The sequence below is a fragment of the Rhizophagus irregularis genome, chromosome 6 (assembly GCF_026210795.1).
Source record: "Rhizophagus irregularis chromosome 6, complete sequence".
In the NCBI taxonomy this organism is placed as follows: Eukaryota; Fungi; Glomeromycota; class Glomeromycetes; order Glomerales; family Glomeraceae; genus Rhizophagus; species Rhizophagus irregularis.
Genome location: NC_089434.1, coordinates 4,348,987 through 4,366,655, shown reverse-complemented (window position 1 = coordinate 4,366,655; position 17,669 = coordinate 4,348,987). Strand labels below are relative to the sequence as shown.

Below are 17,669 nucleotides of genomic sequence, written 5' to 3'. Positions count from 1 at the left end.
ATTTTTTTCTTTTTTTAGGTCAGTTCAAATTTTCTTTTTTTTTTTTGTAAGTTGGGTTCAGATTCTTTTCTTTTTGTAGGTTGTTTCGGTTTTGTTGCTTCAGAGTCTTCTTTTTGTAGGTCAGTTTTGGATTTATTTTGTTGTTTTGGTTTCTTTTTCATCAGATGCTTCATAATTCTTTTCATTTATGTAGGTCAGACATTCTGGAGTTCTCTTTCTTTTTTTGTAGGAATACTGACCTTTGGTGACTTGGACGATTGCAGATACTATATGAAGGGGGGTTTTGTTTCCAATTAAGTTAGACGTTCTTATGTTTCTTTTTTTGTTTTTTTTTAGGTTGTTTGACTCCAAATGAACCTGAACTTATAGATAATTTTGGTTGCAATAGGTGGTTTTAATAAGGAGGAATTTTCATAATGTATTTGTATTTTGTTTATTTTTTATTTTTTATTTAATTTAATAAAGTAAAATTAGATTTATGTAAATATAATTATAGTAAACTGTAATACAAATAGTAAATTCAGTGACCAAATCGTATAAATTTCGTGATAAAATCAGTGATCAAATCATGTAAATTCCATATGAATTCCGTGCAAATTCCGTATCCAAACCATATTTTTAGTGATACGGAATTGTGCATTTTTCCGTATCCTATTATGATACGTTATTTCTAAGGAAAAAAATCGTATAAAAACTTTATAAAAAACGTATCCAATTTTTTTATAGGGCGAAGAAGGAGTAAACATTTCGCATGTTATCTGATAAGATTGATAGTCACTTAATTGTAAATAAAAGAACGTATATTCATTTTCTTTTAATTGTTTATTAATTGACTTATTTAATGATTGGTTAGAAACTTTTTCACATTTAATGTGATAATTGAAAGGATCATTTGGCGGCTGATAAAAAAATTTGGTTGGATGAATCGGTATACTTTTAAGTAATTGTTGATTGATTGAATATTGTTGATTTGATAAATCGTTTTGATTCATATGTTCAGAATATAATTGAGATGGGATGGTAATAGAATCTGTTTGTTGAGAATAATCATAATTTACATTATCATGGAAAATACTCTGCGATGCAGAATTAATATGAGAAGATTGAAAGTTGTTTGAAACAGTAAGAATTTCTAAATGTGCTACGTTCATGATGAATTAATAAATTAGTGAAGAATAAAAAAAAAAATTTAAAATATGCGATTTTATTATTTATTTTATTTTTGAATTTAATATGAGAATTATGAGAATTTAATTTTTTTTTTATCTTTTGCTTAGGAAATTATCAAGTTGATTTTTGTTATTTCTCTGCAAAAGATTTTTTCGAAAAAGAAGGTTTTAGATGCTATATTTATACGTAAAAAAAGCAATAAACATCTAACTATAAAATTATTTTTTTTTTCCTGTGTGCAGGTAACACACGAAAATTATAGTGTCACGCGAAAATTATGATTTTCAAATCTTCCGTCAGATTCTTCTATAAGTATAAAGTTGAACGTTTATCATTTTAGATGTGACGATAATTTGTATTTTGTATCACACATCTTTATTTTCTTTATAGAATCATTTAAGATATGCAAAATTACGTTAACTTTTTTTATCTTTATAATATATGAATAACTTATTAAGCCCATTTATCCATTTATAATAATGCAGTATGTTAAATGTATTTGTAAGATTTAAAATTTTGCATCGTCTTTAATCTTATAATTATAAATTTTCTTAGGTATATATCGGCTACTGATCATCTGCGATATGTAACGTCTTACAGTGATATCATAACCGCTTTAGTAAATTTTACATGTTAACTTTGAATAAAATTGCGAAACCAACATGAAAATTTTCTTTGTTGGAACTTTTCTATTTTGGAATTGTTGTAAATCAAGGAGGTTCGATGCGTTTCGTTTAAGAATATCGTTACAAGAGATTTTACATTGCAGACCGTGAATTCTAGAATTAAAAAATTTTAACAATAACCGGAAATTATTATGATAACATAAAAAATATTAGCAGAAGTATTAATACATAAAAAGTTAGATTAGGTTGTTTATTTTTTCCTATATAAAATTGTACCTTCTAATTGTGTTAATAGCCCGTCTAAAAAAGTCAAAGCCGATTATTCGGTTTATTCGATTCGAATGAGATAAAAGTACCTAATTGGTTGCTATTTTTATGACATTGTAATTTTTTTTTTTAATTTCGGATGAAACATTCAAGAAGTGATAATTAGGTACGAGGATATTCTCCGATATATTTCTTAGAATCTCATCTTTTATATTTCTTGTAGGTTTACAGAAACTTAATTTCCTTAATGTGCAGTAAACTGCTATGATTACTATTATATTATAATTACTATACAACCTACAATGCATAATATGTTTTTTATAATGTTTTTCAAGCAAAAAATTATAAAAATATAGTAAATCTATATTTGACCGAATTAATTTTACTAGTACGTAAATGGAAAACCCTTAATAACCACATTTTTAACCACATTTTTGATCTAAATTAAAGATTTTTAACTTTCACGGTAAAGGCGGAATGTCGCAAGAAGTTTTGATCCTCAAGCATATTTATTTTGATTATCAATTAATAAGGTATAAACGTTTATTCTGAATTAATATTATGCTAAAAAATTTAATAAAAAAAAAATTAAATGCACATAATATTATTAATGTTGTTCATATGAATTCTAATATAATTTATTAAGAATTAAATTTTATTATGTATTCTTTCTAACTAAGTTAATGTTAAAGTTTTTTAACCATAATAAAATTCGGTCCGATGAGATAAAAGATAAGATCTACAAGTTATTGGTAACACGTTGAGTATTAGATGTAACGTTTTTGTATTATATTTTTTTTGAATTAAGAATTAGGTATAATTACCGTTGAACTCTCCGTTATATAGTTTTAGAACGTCGTGTCGTGAATATTATTACTTTCAATTTTATTATTATTATTTTTTATTCTTTATTTTTATTAAACAGGCGTGATTATTACTAAGACATTACATTATTTTGGCATGAATCCGTACTACATTATTAATCCGTGTTTCATTATACTAATACGTAAATAGAAGTTCATATATCGTACTTTTGTGTCACAATGTGCATTCCTTTTTTGATAATTACAGCCGACATTATGTAATTCCGGCCCTGAGAGGAAGAAAATTTATGTATTTTTTGAATTTGAACGCCATTTTTTTACATATAATTTTTTTTTTACATATGAATTGTATGAATTTAATCGTAATATTCAGTTGATTATTAAATGGTATATAAGGTATATGCTTAAATTAGTTTAATTGATAACATAAACTAATCTCGCCTCATTATTAATTTATTGATATTAACCAAATATAACCCATCATAAAAAGTGTTCTTATTAAATTTTGAAAAAAATCTTGATTACTAATAAATTAGTTTAATTAACGATAGAGAAAGTATGTCTTGAGCAGTGATACCTTCAAAAAATTTTTATACGCATAAAATATTGACCGTACTGTACATTCATATGCGCACTATTTAACGGTGTTGGCAATATGACTTGTCCTTTGCATTTGCATTTTATGTAGACACGTTATATGTACAGTATGTGATAGTTAGTCATATGACGATATGACGTGCCTAGCATAAATGATATATATATAATGACCAATTAAAATTAACCAAGTTAAAATGATCAAATGATTTTCTAGGGGGTAAAATATTAATAAGTGCTGCGCATAACTTAAAATGATTTTCTATATTTCACTGAATTATTCATATCAAGCATGAAGGAAAAAAATTTTCGGATGACTAATTTTGTGAAATAATTTGCACCCGCAATTTTCAAAATGTTTGTTAATAATATATTAGTAAACTTAAAGTTGAAATAGGTTACGAATTACGATTTAATTCGTGTGATCGCGGATTTATATAATAAAAAATGATTTGAATTTAAAAAATAATAAATAAATGTTAGTTAGATAGTTTTACTTAAAATAATTTAGGAATTAATAATTAACCAAAATTATTTTTTCATTCTAAAAAAATATTTAATATATTTTTTGATTTTTTTCATAAATAAATTCACGCGTTCAGGATGTACAGCTAAAGCAACCATTTTTTAACATAGTTTTTTTTAGCAACATAAATTATAAAATAAAAATTGAATTGTGATTTTGTGGCTATGACTTTATTTTACAATAATTCTTTGGCTTTAATGTTGTTATACTGTATGTAGCAAAATTCTTTTGATCTCACTGGTGTCACTGAATGATTAAAAATACATGACACAAACTAATACTAATTTTGATATAAATTGGACATTCTTTTCTTCCTAAGTATTTTATTTCTATCCACATTTTTCATCCTTAACTATAAAATCACATGATCTACTATTATAATCTGATAACACAATGATAATAATTCTTAAATAATTAGTAGTGTTGTTTTTATTGTACACCTGATATCTGTATCAATAAATAGATAAACAAAACAATACATACATAGTTTAAATTCAATATTTAATTTATAAACCAAACATTTAGTGTTCAACACAAAACTTCCTGTATATCAATCTATTTAATATTCTTTGAGATTAATAAATTACAATTCACAAGTATACTCATATTGCGATTTAATTTATTAAAATGTAGCGTTAAATTAAAAACCATTACAATTTTTTAAATAAATATGTATGTATTTTATTATTATTATTATTATTAAAAAAAATAAATACTTTTTTTTAAAAAAAAAAATTTTTTGTAACATGATAAAAGCGCGCAAAACAGAAATGTTACATCAATAAAATTGTAACTGTGCCACCAATGTGCGATTTACCTCTACCATAATGAGCTTATCAATATTGATCAATGGTGGAAAAGGGTTGTCTAACATAACCGATCACGTAATTTGCAACTCTTTTTTTTTTTGAACGGTCTGATGTTTGATGTCCAAATATGACGAATATGACAAATATGACGTGAAATTTTTATTTCCTAGATTTTCAAAAAAAAAAAAAAATCTATCGGGGTATCAATCATATTATATCGAGAAATAAATTTAAGAGAATTATAATTATTTTCAAATTATTAAAATATTAAATCCTTAAATGTAAGTAAATGATTAAACATTTCTTCTGTATTTTCTGCAATTCTAATATAAATATAAACTCAAATTTCTAATTTGTTTTTTTTTCTTTTAATTAACGTTAATATTAAAAATTCTACAAAACTTTAGGTCACTTCAAATTATTGACGATCTCAATTTCTAATATCATCATCATAAAAGTTGAATGATTCTTTTTTAGTAAAGTGGCATTTTTTTAAAAAAAAAAATTCACAGTGCGTTCATTAAAGAAATCATGATGATCTATTTATGAAAGGAATCAGCATAATATGCTGTCAAATCAAATTTTATTATTTCTTTTTAATTTATAGAACCAATAAAAGGATACATTCAATTCATAGACAATTACTTACACCGACTATCATTTCATCGACATACTGTATATATAGTATGTATATGGTAATTTTTGAATGTTATAATAAAAATTAAATATAAATCTTTTCCTTTTTTAAAAAAAAACCATATTATTATGTCTTATCGTATATCTTTTTAGTATTCCTAATTTAGTGATTATTATAAATACGTAACCCCAAATTTTTTAAATCTTTTATTACAAATCAATCATTTTAGTTGTGATGAACAAAACTGGAAAAAGAAAAATAATTTAAATTTTTTTGTCGAAATGACACTTTTTTGGTGAAATTGTCAGTAAACCATTTGTCGGTAAAACAACCAGAAATAAATAAGTAAAAAAATAAAAAAATGATTGAATATTATTGTTTCTAAATGAAACCGATTATTCAAAGTTCAATACGTTCCATCAAAAGTGAAGTAAGTAATGATTTCCTTCTTTAAATTTATCCCGCAGAAAAACCTTTGCTAACAGTACCAACGAAGATGTTATAGTAGTATTCATATCCAAAATTCTTCTTATCATAGTAGGTTTTTACTTGTACTTGCATCATGTAACAACGATATATTCGCAATTTTTTTATGTATTAGTTGTTAGTTCTAGCAACATTCGTGTTTTATTAAATAAAGTAGTTTGTATCTAACGGGCTTTTTTTTTATTTTTATTTTTATTTTTAACATGACGACAGAACGAAGGTACAACACCATGTAGTAATCACTCTAAAATAAAGTAATAAAACTAAACATTCTAATAGTTGAAACCTAATCCCACACGTGAGACGTCCCGCCTAAAAAAACAAACCTCGAACTATTTAGGCATGATCAGTTCTATCAGGGATATTAAAAGAAAAAATAACAAAGGGTAACAAAAAATCCTGTAAAAATAATTTCACGATAATTTTATACTATTGATCTTTCATTTTGAAAAATGCCGTCTGTAAATACTGTCATAGACTAAGGATGGTCATCGGTCCTACCGGTCCTACTCGGTCCTGGACCAGTCGGTCCCGGGACTTGTAGGACCAGACCGCGGTCTTGCATTTTTTTGTGGCGCAGTAGGACCGGTCCCGAGGACCGACCAGTCCTCATATCGGTCTTCATATAATAAATGATTTTTATATTGAATAAATCTATTAATCTGATGAAGGTCTTTATAAAATAATATAAAGACCGACCAATTCTAAACCAATAAACAATGACAATCACTTCTCCCACTTGTAGAGTTGCCTGTCAAAACGCTAACTCCAAAAAAGCGTTTAAGCGGAATATCTCGTCATCCAGTGATCATAAAATGATGAAACCACTACCATTCGAATCGTCTCAACGAGACGCGTCGAATGGTGGCTAAATCATATTTCCAGGATCGATAGATAGCCGGAAATTATTGAATTTGTTATCAAATAGTTTTGCCGATGTAAATTTTTTTTCTATTGATTATAAAATAATGATTTTGATACCATTCGACGCGCCTCATTGAGACGATTCGAATGGTGGTAGTTTCATATTTTTATAATCACTGGATGGCGAGATATCACGATTATTATCACCAATACAATAATAGTAAGTGCATGACGCATGTGATGATCATTTGTAAAAAAAAAATTTGTATATTTAAAAACATCCCGATTAGTGTTCATATTTATAAAACAAGGCTATTCCTAATAAAGTTAAGGAAAAAAATTTTTTTATTTGTAAAAAAAAAAGAAAAAGTCTTAAAAAGACTGCGGTCCTTAAAAAGACCGACGGTCTTATTATATGTGATACAGGACCGAAAGACCGCGGTCCTACACTAAGACGGACCGGTCCGTCTTTTTATGGTGTAGGACCGTAGGACCGCGGTCTTTTAGGACCGATGACCATCTTTATCATAGACGGAATGATACTTTTTGCCGAAGACTATGGTATTGTCCTAATGAAAGTTGGTCTATTTATAAGAGGGAGAAAGGAGCTGATAACCACTCGTCCTCTTGGACCCAGAGGTTGTAACGGGCATTGTTATATAGTAAAATTCGTAAAATTTGGATATACTTTCTTGTCACGTGCATGATGATGTAATGTGGACAATCACGACGGCACGACGCTTTAGAGATTTGGTATATATAATAAAATGATTATTATTTATATGTCACTTTCTTTTTTAATTTATTAATTTTTATTTTTATTTTATTTTGCGGTTGAAGTAATTTTTTAAATACAAAATTTACTGAAATATTTTTTATTGAAAACTTAGGATAAAAAGTAAAAATATATTATTAGTGTTAAGCTTAAAAGCCCCAAAAGCTTTTATAGAAGTTTTACATAAATTCTTTAGTCATGTTTTATTTGTAAAAATATCTAGTTCAAAAATATGGTCTATTTATCTTTTTTTTTAAAAAAAAAAATAAATAATAAATAATATATTTACAACAAATTTATAAATAAAATAAAAATTGTAAGAATTATGAAAGTTATTTTAGATAAATATTTCATTTGCTCTTTTCTTAAAACGCTATAGTACAAGAATTTTTTATATAAGATAAATATTTCTTTGCGCGAAAAAACATCACGAAAATTTTTCTAAGATAAACACAAAACGAAATTTGACCAATGAAATTCGTCAAATTTTAATCGTACATCCCAGTTTAGGTTAAAGGTCTACACCCTCACCTTAGGTTAAGGACGCTCCACGACGGCACATCTTAATATTGGAAAATTTGGGCATGGGCTGCCAGTGAACTTAGGGAAAAATCTTTATTTTTATTTAGAATTTTCGAACATTGCTACTATAGAATTAAATAAATTACAAAATGAAATAGCTCGGTCATATATTTATTTTGGATGGATAATTAAAGTATTTTTCCATCTACTTTAACAACACAAGATAAAAGGAAAAAATACATCAAATAATATTCTTCATCACACATCAGACAACTTGATCCCAACTTCATAAAATTTAACGTTCCTTCCAGCAGTAATACTACAGCTCCTTAATTTCAAATACATCAAATAATAATTCTTGTTGCACATCAAACATTTTTGATCTCAATTTCATCAATAAGGAATTTAACGTTCCCTACAAGACAAAAAAGTAAACAGAACGATCCTACTATATACTATCCATCAACTCATATATTTTTTCATCTTCCCTAACTATAGAAGACAAAAAAAAGAAAAAAACATCGAATAATAATCGATGTTACACATCAAACACTACCGATCTCGTTCTTTCCACATTATATAGTCAGGGAATAAATAGAACATACTCTATTATATGCTACTCATCAACTCGTGCACCCTCCAATCTCTTTTAACTACAAACACATTAAATAATAATACTCGTCCTACACTAAACACTTCATAGAAAATTTGACATTCTTTCACACACTCTATTATACGCTCAACACGCTAAATCGGATTATATAAAAAAAAAGAAAAAAAAAGGCTTGATGTTTTTATCTGTACGTGCTTGATATTTTTGTCCGGTTTTATGGAATAACGAAAGTAGAAAATGGTAAGTTTTAAGTTTGATATATATTATACATTATTGAATGAGCTTCATTTTTAATATAATCTTTGTATCCAGAAAAATATTCGTTAGTCTTAGAATATGCTAATAATGGTACATTAAAAACTTATTTAAATGAGCATTTTAATGAACTCACTTGGACCGATAAGTATCAGTTAGCATTTCAACTAGCCACTGCATTAGAATGTTTACATGATTGTAATAATATTCATCGTGATCTGGTAATAATAAATTATTAGCTTTGTAATTTGTTATTTGATTATTTGATTATTTGATTATATTCTTACTAAATAAGATTCTTTATAATAATAGCATGCAGATAATATACTTGTACATCAGAAAAATCTAGAACTGACGGATTTTGGTTTATCAAAAAAAATCGCCGAGGTATCAAGCAATGTATCAAAAATACTTGGCGTAATACCTTTCATTGACCCCAAAAAGTTAAATGATCAAGGTTACAAATTAAACAAAAAATCTGATGTATATGGAATAGGAGTTTTAATGTGGCAAATTTCAAGTGGCCGTCGACCATTTTTTAATTATAATTATGATGTAAGCTTAATCTTATCCATAGCAAATGGAAAGCGAGAAGAAATTATTGATAATACTCCTAAAGAGTATAGTAATTTGTATACAGGTAATTTATATTAATAATTTTATAAATTAATAAATTTCTTGAAAGAAAGTTTAACAATATTTAAATAACTAGAATGTTGGTTATATGAGCCAGATGAACGCCCAAATATACAAAATGTCGTTTCAATCCTTTATAAACTAATATTTCCTAAACAAGATGATATAGTTATTGATACTGTTAATAAAGAAAAAGAAAACAATCAACTAATAGAATCAATTGGGACCATGGATTTAAATAATGAATTGATGTCAAATACTGGATTAAATTTAATGGATGCTGAGAAAAATTTATCAAATACAACAATTCAAACAAATTCATCAATATTTTTCATATGGGTCGACATTTGATAAGGTAAACAATATAGTTGTTGAAAATTTAGTTGAAGAAATAAACAGCAAACATGATAGGGAAGGTATTAATTTTCAAGATATTAAGCAATTTATTAATCAACAAGTATTAGAATTAAATCAAAGCTTGGACGATCTCATTAAATGGCTATCTAATCAAGTAAATCCACAATATGTTTATTTACTTGGATTACTTTATTATGAACTATTTTTAAAAGCATCTGAAAATAATTATTCATTTGCACAAGTTTATCTTGGAAAATGTTATTATGATGGTGGATATGGAATTGAATGTAATCATAATTTAGCATTTAATTGGTTTCAAAAATCTGCAGAAAGTGGTAATATTATTACTCAATTTTATTTAGGGAATTGCTATGAATTTGGTATTGGAATTGCACAAAATACTATAAAATCAGTGTATTGGTATCAGAAAGCAGCTAATAATGAAAATACAAGTGCAAAATTTAATCTTGCAAATTGTTATCAATTTGGAAAAGGAGTTGATAAGAATGGAAAAAAAGCATTTGAATTAATAAAAGATTTAGCTGAAAAGGGTGATGTAGATGTTCAATGCCAACTTGGATATTATTATTCAAAAGGAATTGGAACTGAAATTAATAAATCAAAAGCATTTGAATTATACAAAGCAGCTGCTGAATATTGGTGCACAATACAATTTAGGTAACTGTTATCAATTAGGAAAAGGAGTTGATAAAGATGAGAAAAAAGCATTTGAATTAATAAAAGATTTAGCTGGAAAAGGTAATGCAGATGCCCAATTTAAGCTTGGATATTATTATGATAAAGGAATTGGAACTGAAGTTAACAAATCAGAAGCATTTGAATTATATAGTATAGCAACTGAAAAAGGAAACACTAATGCACAATACAATTTAAGTAAATGTTATCAATTCGGAAAAGGGGTTGATAAAAATGAGAAAAAAGCGGTTGAATTAGTTAAAGATTTAGCTGGAAAAGGTAATGTAGATGCTCAATGTCAACTTGGATATTATTATTCATGTGGAATTGGAATTGATAGGGATATTAAAAAGCTCTTTACTGGTACCAAAAAGCAGCAGAAAATGGTGATGAAGTTGCACAAAATAATTTAGGAGAATGGTATGAGTTGGGAAAAGGTGTAAATAAAGATGAAATTAAAGCATTTGAATTTTATAAAAAATCGGCTGTAAGTGGATATATAGGTGCAAAATTTATACTTGGATATTATTACGTAAATGGAATAGGAACTGAAATTAATAAAGAAAAGGGGTTTGAATTATATACTAAACATCCAAATTAATTTTATTAAAAATGATGATGAAATAGTGAATGATTTAGACAAAGTCAATTATTGGTATCATAAAGCTGCAGAAAATGACAATAAAATTGCATTGTATTAATTAGGTGAATTTTATGAATTAGGTAAAGGTATTCGTCAAAATGAAACAAGAGCATTTGAATTCTATAAGAAATCGGCTGATCAAGGATATATAATTGCTCAATATAAAGTTGGGTATATTTATAATTATGGAATTCAAATCGTTATTGATAAAGAAAAAGCATTTAATTATTTTACAATGGCTGCAAAAGGAGGAAATGTTGATGCACAATACAACCTCGCATCTTTATATGAACGGGGAGAAGGAACCGAAAAAAATGTTGAGAATGCCATTTATTGGTACAAAAAAGCAGCAGAAAATGGATGCCAAGAAGCTGAAAAAGGTTTAAACTTATTATTAAAATAGATAAATAAACATGAATTCTAACCTTAGTTGATTAGACAGATTGCTTTATTATTAAAGAAAATGCAATAAAAAAAAAGTTTCATTAAATCATTAACAACTTATTACTTTATGTCATATTTGAATTATTGTTACTATATCTAATATACTAATATATGTCATTCTAAAAAAAAAGAGATTTTGTAAATAGATCCCAATGTGACTACAATATGACGTAATTAAATAATCTAGTAATTGTTGAAACCTTTTACTGCGAATGCGTGGGCTGAATTATTTTAATCGTTTGAAAAGCGCTGATGAAGAATTATTAGTTAATTGAAATCTTCTCTCCCGGCAATACTTGCCAAATAAGGATTGAGTTTATTTTTTAAACTCTCAAAAAAACTTTTCCTCCTAAAATTATTAACAACTATAAACAATTATTCATATTAATTTGTTATAAAATATGATACAAATATTAAACAAAAAATATTATCAATATAAAATTTTAAACGGAATAAAAACAGTAAATAAGTAAGTAACTTACTCTTCATAATTTTACTCTGCTTAGCTATACAATTTTACAATACAAAATTTTAAAATGTAAAAAGTAAGATAAATGACATCATTTCTAACATTTACAAACATTTCAAATATAATAAATTAAATATTTTATATTCAATTCCATTAATTCTATTTCCTATTATCGACTACATGGAATTTTTTTTTTGATAAATGTAGGACAAAACCAAAATATTTTTATTATTTCATGGATGTCATGATTTTTCGTAGCATAATTCGACTCAAAAGTCTGTGGTTCGTATCAAAAGATATAAGTGGCAAAAATAGTATTTTTAAATAATAATAGTACAATAGCTAGCTCAACTAAAGCACAGTATAAAGCATAAACTTGTTTTAATAAATTCTTTTTGATTATCATATAATTAAAAATTCTTAACAAGTGAATATAATTCAAATTCATTTGCTGTTGTTAATAAAGTCAAAACACCTGAAGCATTTTCAACATTTAAATTAATCTTTCCACATAAATTCTGAAAATATTTCTTAAAAATGAAATTTCCATTCTTCTTTTTTCTTAAATTAGAATGAAATAATTTGATCCATTATAAATGCATTTTATTTAGATTCATTATTTGAATGTAATTCCAAGTATGCAAATTAGTCTTTGATTTCCATGGAACTACAATACTCAAATTTGGAAGAATGAACCAAAAACGCAATATAAAGTGCAAAATCAAATGCTAATGCATATTTGTAACAAATTTATTTTAAATGCCATACGAAAACATTTTATAATTGTACTAAATTTGTTATATTAATTTATCTTACATTTTTTTTACAAAAACCCAACAAAAACTTTTTGGGAATTCCTTGTAATAATGAGTAAATTTGATTGGAAATTGATTTTTATTTTTCCAATCTTCAAGAAATGACTCTAATCCTTTTAATGAGAAATTCCATTTGTCTACAAATGAAAATTCTCGCAATGTAGCAGGTGATTTATTGCTCATAATTTTTAGTAGTTTATCTCCATTAGGATATATATAGTTTTTTGTTGTAAAATATATTTTTTCCAACAATGAACAATTTGAAAGAAGATTACTGATTTCTTCTAAATTATCAGGATCAACGTCCAAAGTTAACTTTATTATCTTTGGACAACGTAGAGAGATCATTTTAATTAATTTTTTATTTTCAGTTGGATAATCCTGGGTCTTAAGTGGATGGTATACATCAATTTCTAAAATTTTTTCTCCAGATCTTTCAATTATTAAACATTCAATACTACTTAATAAATATAAAGTTTTAAGGTATTGAAGATATGGAAAAGTGGTCATATTTATATAGTGTTCCCATTCTTGCCAGTTCACGCTCTCATATAAATCACAATCATTATTATTTAGGAACAAATATTGCAAATATGTTAATGATGGAAAAAACGTAGGTCGAATTAATGTAATCACCGGTCCTAATGAAATTTTTTTTAATAAAACAGCTTTTTGACCAATAATATTGCTTAATTGTATGTATTGTTCTTCCTTGTTATTAAAATTTAAACTCAAAGACCGCAAATTATTTTGCATTTTAATAAATAGAACCAAATCTAAACTGTCTTCATCACAATCGTGTATCTTAAGATCCGTTATATTTTGACAAATCACAGCAAGTTTAAGTAACATTACTGGAGTTATGAATAAAAAATTAAATTCTAATGAACGTATATTAGAAAAAAATTCTTCTGCATTTGGACATAAGTATAATTGTGCCTGAGTATTCCAATTGAAATGCCTAATATTTTTACATCTATTAAAAATTAAGTTGTAAATTTCATTCTCTACCAAATTTATTTTATAATTAGAATTCTCCTTAATTAAAAGTCGTGCCATATCTTCAATCAAAGCAGATGTGAGACGAGTAAAAAATTCCATGTAATTAAACAATAACATATTTGAAATCAGATTTAAGGGTAATTTGATGTCATTTTTAGCCAATTTATCTTTTGAGCTATTTGGTAAGAAATGCGCAATAACATTGTAAAGTTTTTCACGCGATTCTCGTTTATGATTGTAAGGGTTTTTGTAAGCATAGGAAAAATATTTCCATAATATAGGTACAGCTATTCGACACCATGTTTTATTAACTAAAATACATGAATATAAGGAAGCGGGATCATTTTGCAATTCGATGAAAATTAGCAAGAGAACGTCTTCAACTAGTTGTACCATTATGAATAGAGATAAAGACTAAAATAATAATATAAAAAGGAATATTGGTATATATATTTAAAATGATATATGAACAATAAATAATAAGAAAAATCAATATCGAAGCTAACAGGAAAATAATCGATATTTATATAATTTTTATTAGTTAAGTCATAAATTACTATTATAAATGTTATCTAATGAAAGATTATCATTGATCGAATAAGCAATGATTTATTTGTTTTCTCTTCCATTTAAGATTCTATTGAAAGTACTTAATTTTTTGTAACATTTATGATGAAATCTGATCATATGAAATTTTGACACACAAGAATATTCTGTTGGCTGTAATTACCGTATATCGCGGGCCACAGTACTCCGTAAATTTCGGTATTACGCGAATTTTTACTATTAATAGAGGGTGGTTAAAACTTATAAAATAATTAGTGTATTATTATACATGGGGTACTATGGCCCGTAATATACGAGTGTCCGAAGCTTTGTTTGGAGTTCAATTAGGAAATAAACCAGTTTGTGTCAAAAATTAATATTTTATTGTTTGACATATCGTATTAATTAAGAAATTTTACATTGATCCAAACACAGTTTTTATTTTTCATTTAGGGTCCTATTGAAAGAATTTAATTTCTTGTTATTAATGAATTTTAGTTCATGTTGATGTTTCTATAAATTTTATATAGAATGAAGAATGCCTCACTCCGTTCAGTTAATATTTTAGTAATTTGTTATGAGATACTAAAATTCAATATAATTTTCAATATCGTAAAATATACCGTGAAATCATGCATTAATTAAATTAATAAAATTTTATTTAAATTTTCTTAATATTCTTTAATCTCCTTAAAGAAATGATTCTTTCATATTTTTAAAATATAATTTTACGGAATTAGTAAATGGAAGGAAATATTAATATCCGTTTAATATCCGTTTAATACCCGACTTGAGTATTAAACGAAATAACTGTTTCATAGATTTTATTGTTTACAATTTTATACAACTGAATACCTCAATGACGACTTTTTTGTAACATAAATAAATATTGTTTCTTGTCTAAAATGTTTCATATGCATTGTCAGAACCTTGATGATTAAAAAATCTAATATATTATTTTATTATAAATTTATTAATAGTAAAAAGACTTTAGCCGTTGAGAAAAGGTCAAAAAGGCTATTTATTGTTTCGCAATTTTAATTTATAATAATTGATTATTAAATATTCTAAATACAACCACCTGAAACAGATGATTTTCATTTACGTTGTTACGGCGGAAATTTGAATCACTTGAGATATTATTGGCTGAATGTCACGTGTGACACAGCTCCTGATAACGTGATACAGAAGTAGATCAATTTTTGTCCAAAAATTAATGCACAGAGAAAGAAAAACAAAAGCCCAAAACTTTGATGAAAAACAACTAACTATTGTTTTTGTATTTATAAATACTTGAACGTAAAATTAGCATTATTAATATAGCAAGCGTTAAAAAAAATTTTTTTGCTATTACAAATCCGTAAACCAAGTAACCCTCAATTTTAGAATTTAAATTATTATGTAGTGTTACGACTGTCACGCATACTGTGTATATGTACAGTGGCCTACAAAAAGTCAGTGAGTACCCGTAAAATATAATAATCATTACACAAATATGCTCCAATGTAAAGTTTTTTTTTTATTAATTGACTCACCTTTTGTATTATAAGTTAAGTTGATTACCAAGTTGAATTATGCTTACTCTGAAAATTACATGAATTTCTGATTAAAATTAATTGTTATATTTTGAAATTTATTAAAATATTTAGATATTTTAATGGAAATCTATGGTAATAATTTAGCATTAAAATATTTGCTTTAAAACACTTAATTTTTTTTTAATAAAATTATTTGTCATAATTTACAGCATAATGATCACGAAGTATCATCAACATTAACAAAATAATTAGCAAGTTACACACATTTGGCAAAGATATTTGGCATCTATTAATTATTTGTAAATTGTTAAATAAAGAATAAATCATGATCTTATATTATGATTATAATAAAAAAGTTAGAAACAAATAGTCAAAATTTCCAACATTCATACAAAAAAAATTTGGCTAAATTTAATGCACTAGTTTTGCTAAATTCCGGTAAATAATCTGGTAGTGATCTACAAATGATCGGCAAATGCCAGTAAAAATGTTGTAACTTGCTGATCATTGCGTTAATACTGATGATAGATACTTCATATAATGTTATAAATTATGGAAAATAATTTATTTAAAAAATAAAATATGATCAAATAAGTTAGTTTATCGTTGTATTAATACTAAAAGATTTCTATTAAAAATCTAATTTTTTTCCAATAAATTTTAAATACAAAAATCAATTTTAATTAGAAGTTCGTGTAATTTTCAGAGTAGGTGTAATTCAACTTGGTGATCAACTTTACTTATAATACAAAAGGTGGGTCAATTAATAAAAAAAAACTTTACATTGGAGCATATTTGCATAATGATTATTGTATTTTACAGGTACTCACTGACTTTTTGTAGGCCACTGTACGTTATATTCGTTGTTTATTGTTTGTTATGCTTGTTTACGCAAAAGTATTGAACTTAACCTTGGGCATCATCTTGACCCCTTATTGTATGCGGGTTATGTTAGCGCCACGACCGCCACGTAGTGGGTCAAGAACGATAAATTTGCCAAATTTTATGATTATGCACAAAATACTGCACAAATGCACGTCCCGCACATTATTTTAAATTTGAAATATACAAATGCCACCGTTAATCCTATTACTTCAAGCCGAAATACTAAGTAACTATACTACTAAATATAATTATTATTCGATTACATATTAATGTCTATTTCCATTTATATCATGTCAATCATTAGTTTTCATTGTTTTCATTGTATAAAAAGTTGATGTAATGGCTTTTTATTTTAATTGTGAAGATTTATTGTCAAAACCATAAATAACTGTATAATTTAAATTGACTGTTAATATGTAAATTTGTATAGAATAACAAGGTATAATGAGGTCCTTTTCCACATTTCAAGCCTTTATCGTCTTGGAAGTTATACTTCAGACCGGAAAGTGGCTAGTAAGTATTCAACAATTTTTAAATATATAATTATAATTATTATATTATACGATTACATATTTCCTTTAATTCCATTTGTATAAAAGAACAAGGTGAAATTGGATCTTGGTTTCCACATTCCAATCGTTTGTCGGCTTGGAAATTAAAACTTCAAGCC

General features: G+C 26.1%; 3 protein-coding genes across 3 annotated transcripts; 1 reads left to right on the top strand and 2 right to left on the bottom strand.

Annotated features, from left to right (window-relative positions):
* Nucleotides 1-566: 566 nt before the first annotated feature.
* Nucleotides 567-1,151, bottom strand: OCT59_026642 (uncharacterized protein; the record flags this gene model as incomplete). The annotated part of the gene is made up of 1 exon (XM_066143303.1): nucleotides 567-1,151. The coding sequence occupies one exon, from the start codon at nucleotides 1,149-1,151 to the stop codon at nucleotides 567-569; it is 585 nt and encodes a 194-aa protein (XP_065992835.1).
* A 7,799-nt stretch (nucleotides 1,152-8,950) lies between these two features.
* OCT59_026641 (uncharacterized protein) lies at nucleotides 8,951-10,643 on the top strand (the record flags this gene model as incomplete). Its single annotated transcript, XM_066143302.1, has 5 exons — nucleotides 8,951-8,953; nucleotides 9,118-9,189; nucleotides 9,281-9,608; nucleotides 9,681-9,943; nucleotides 10,044-10,643. 5 exons carry the CDS (start codon nucleotides 8,951-8,953, stop codon nucleotides 10,641-10,643), a joined length of 1,266 nt encoding a protein of 421 aa, XP_065992834.1.
* A 2,382-nt stretch (nucleotides 10,644-13,025) lies between these two features.
* OCT59_026640 (uncharacterized protein) lies at nucleotides 13,026-14,426 on the bottom strand (the record flags this gene model as incomplete). The annotated part of the gene is made up of 1 exon (XM_025327053.2): nucleotides 13,026-14,426. The coding sequence occupies one exon, from the start codon at nucleotides 14,424-14,426 to the stop codon at nucleotides 13,026-13,028; it is 1,401 nt and encodes a 466-aa protein (XP_025173180.2).
* Nucleotides 14,427-17,669: the final 3,243 nt, after the last annotated feature.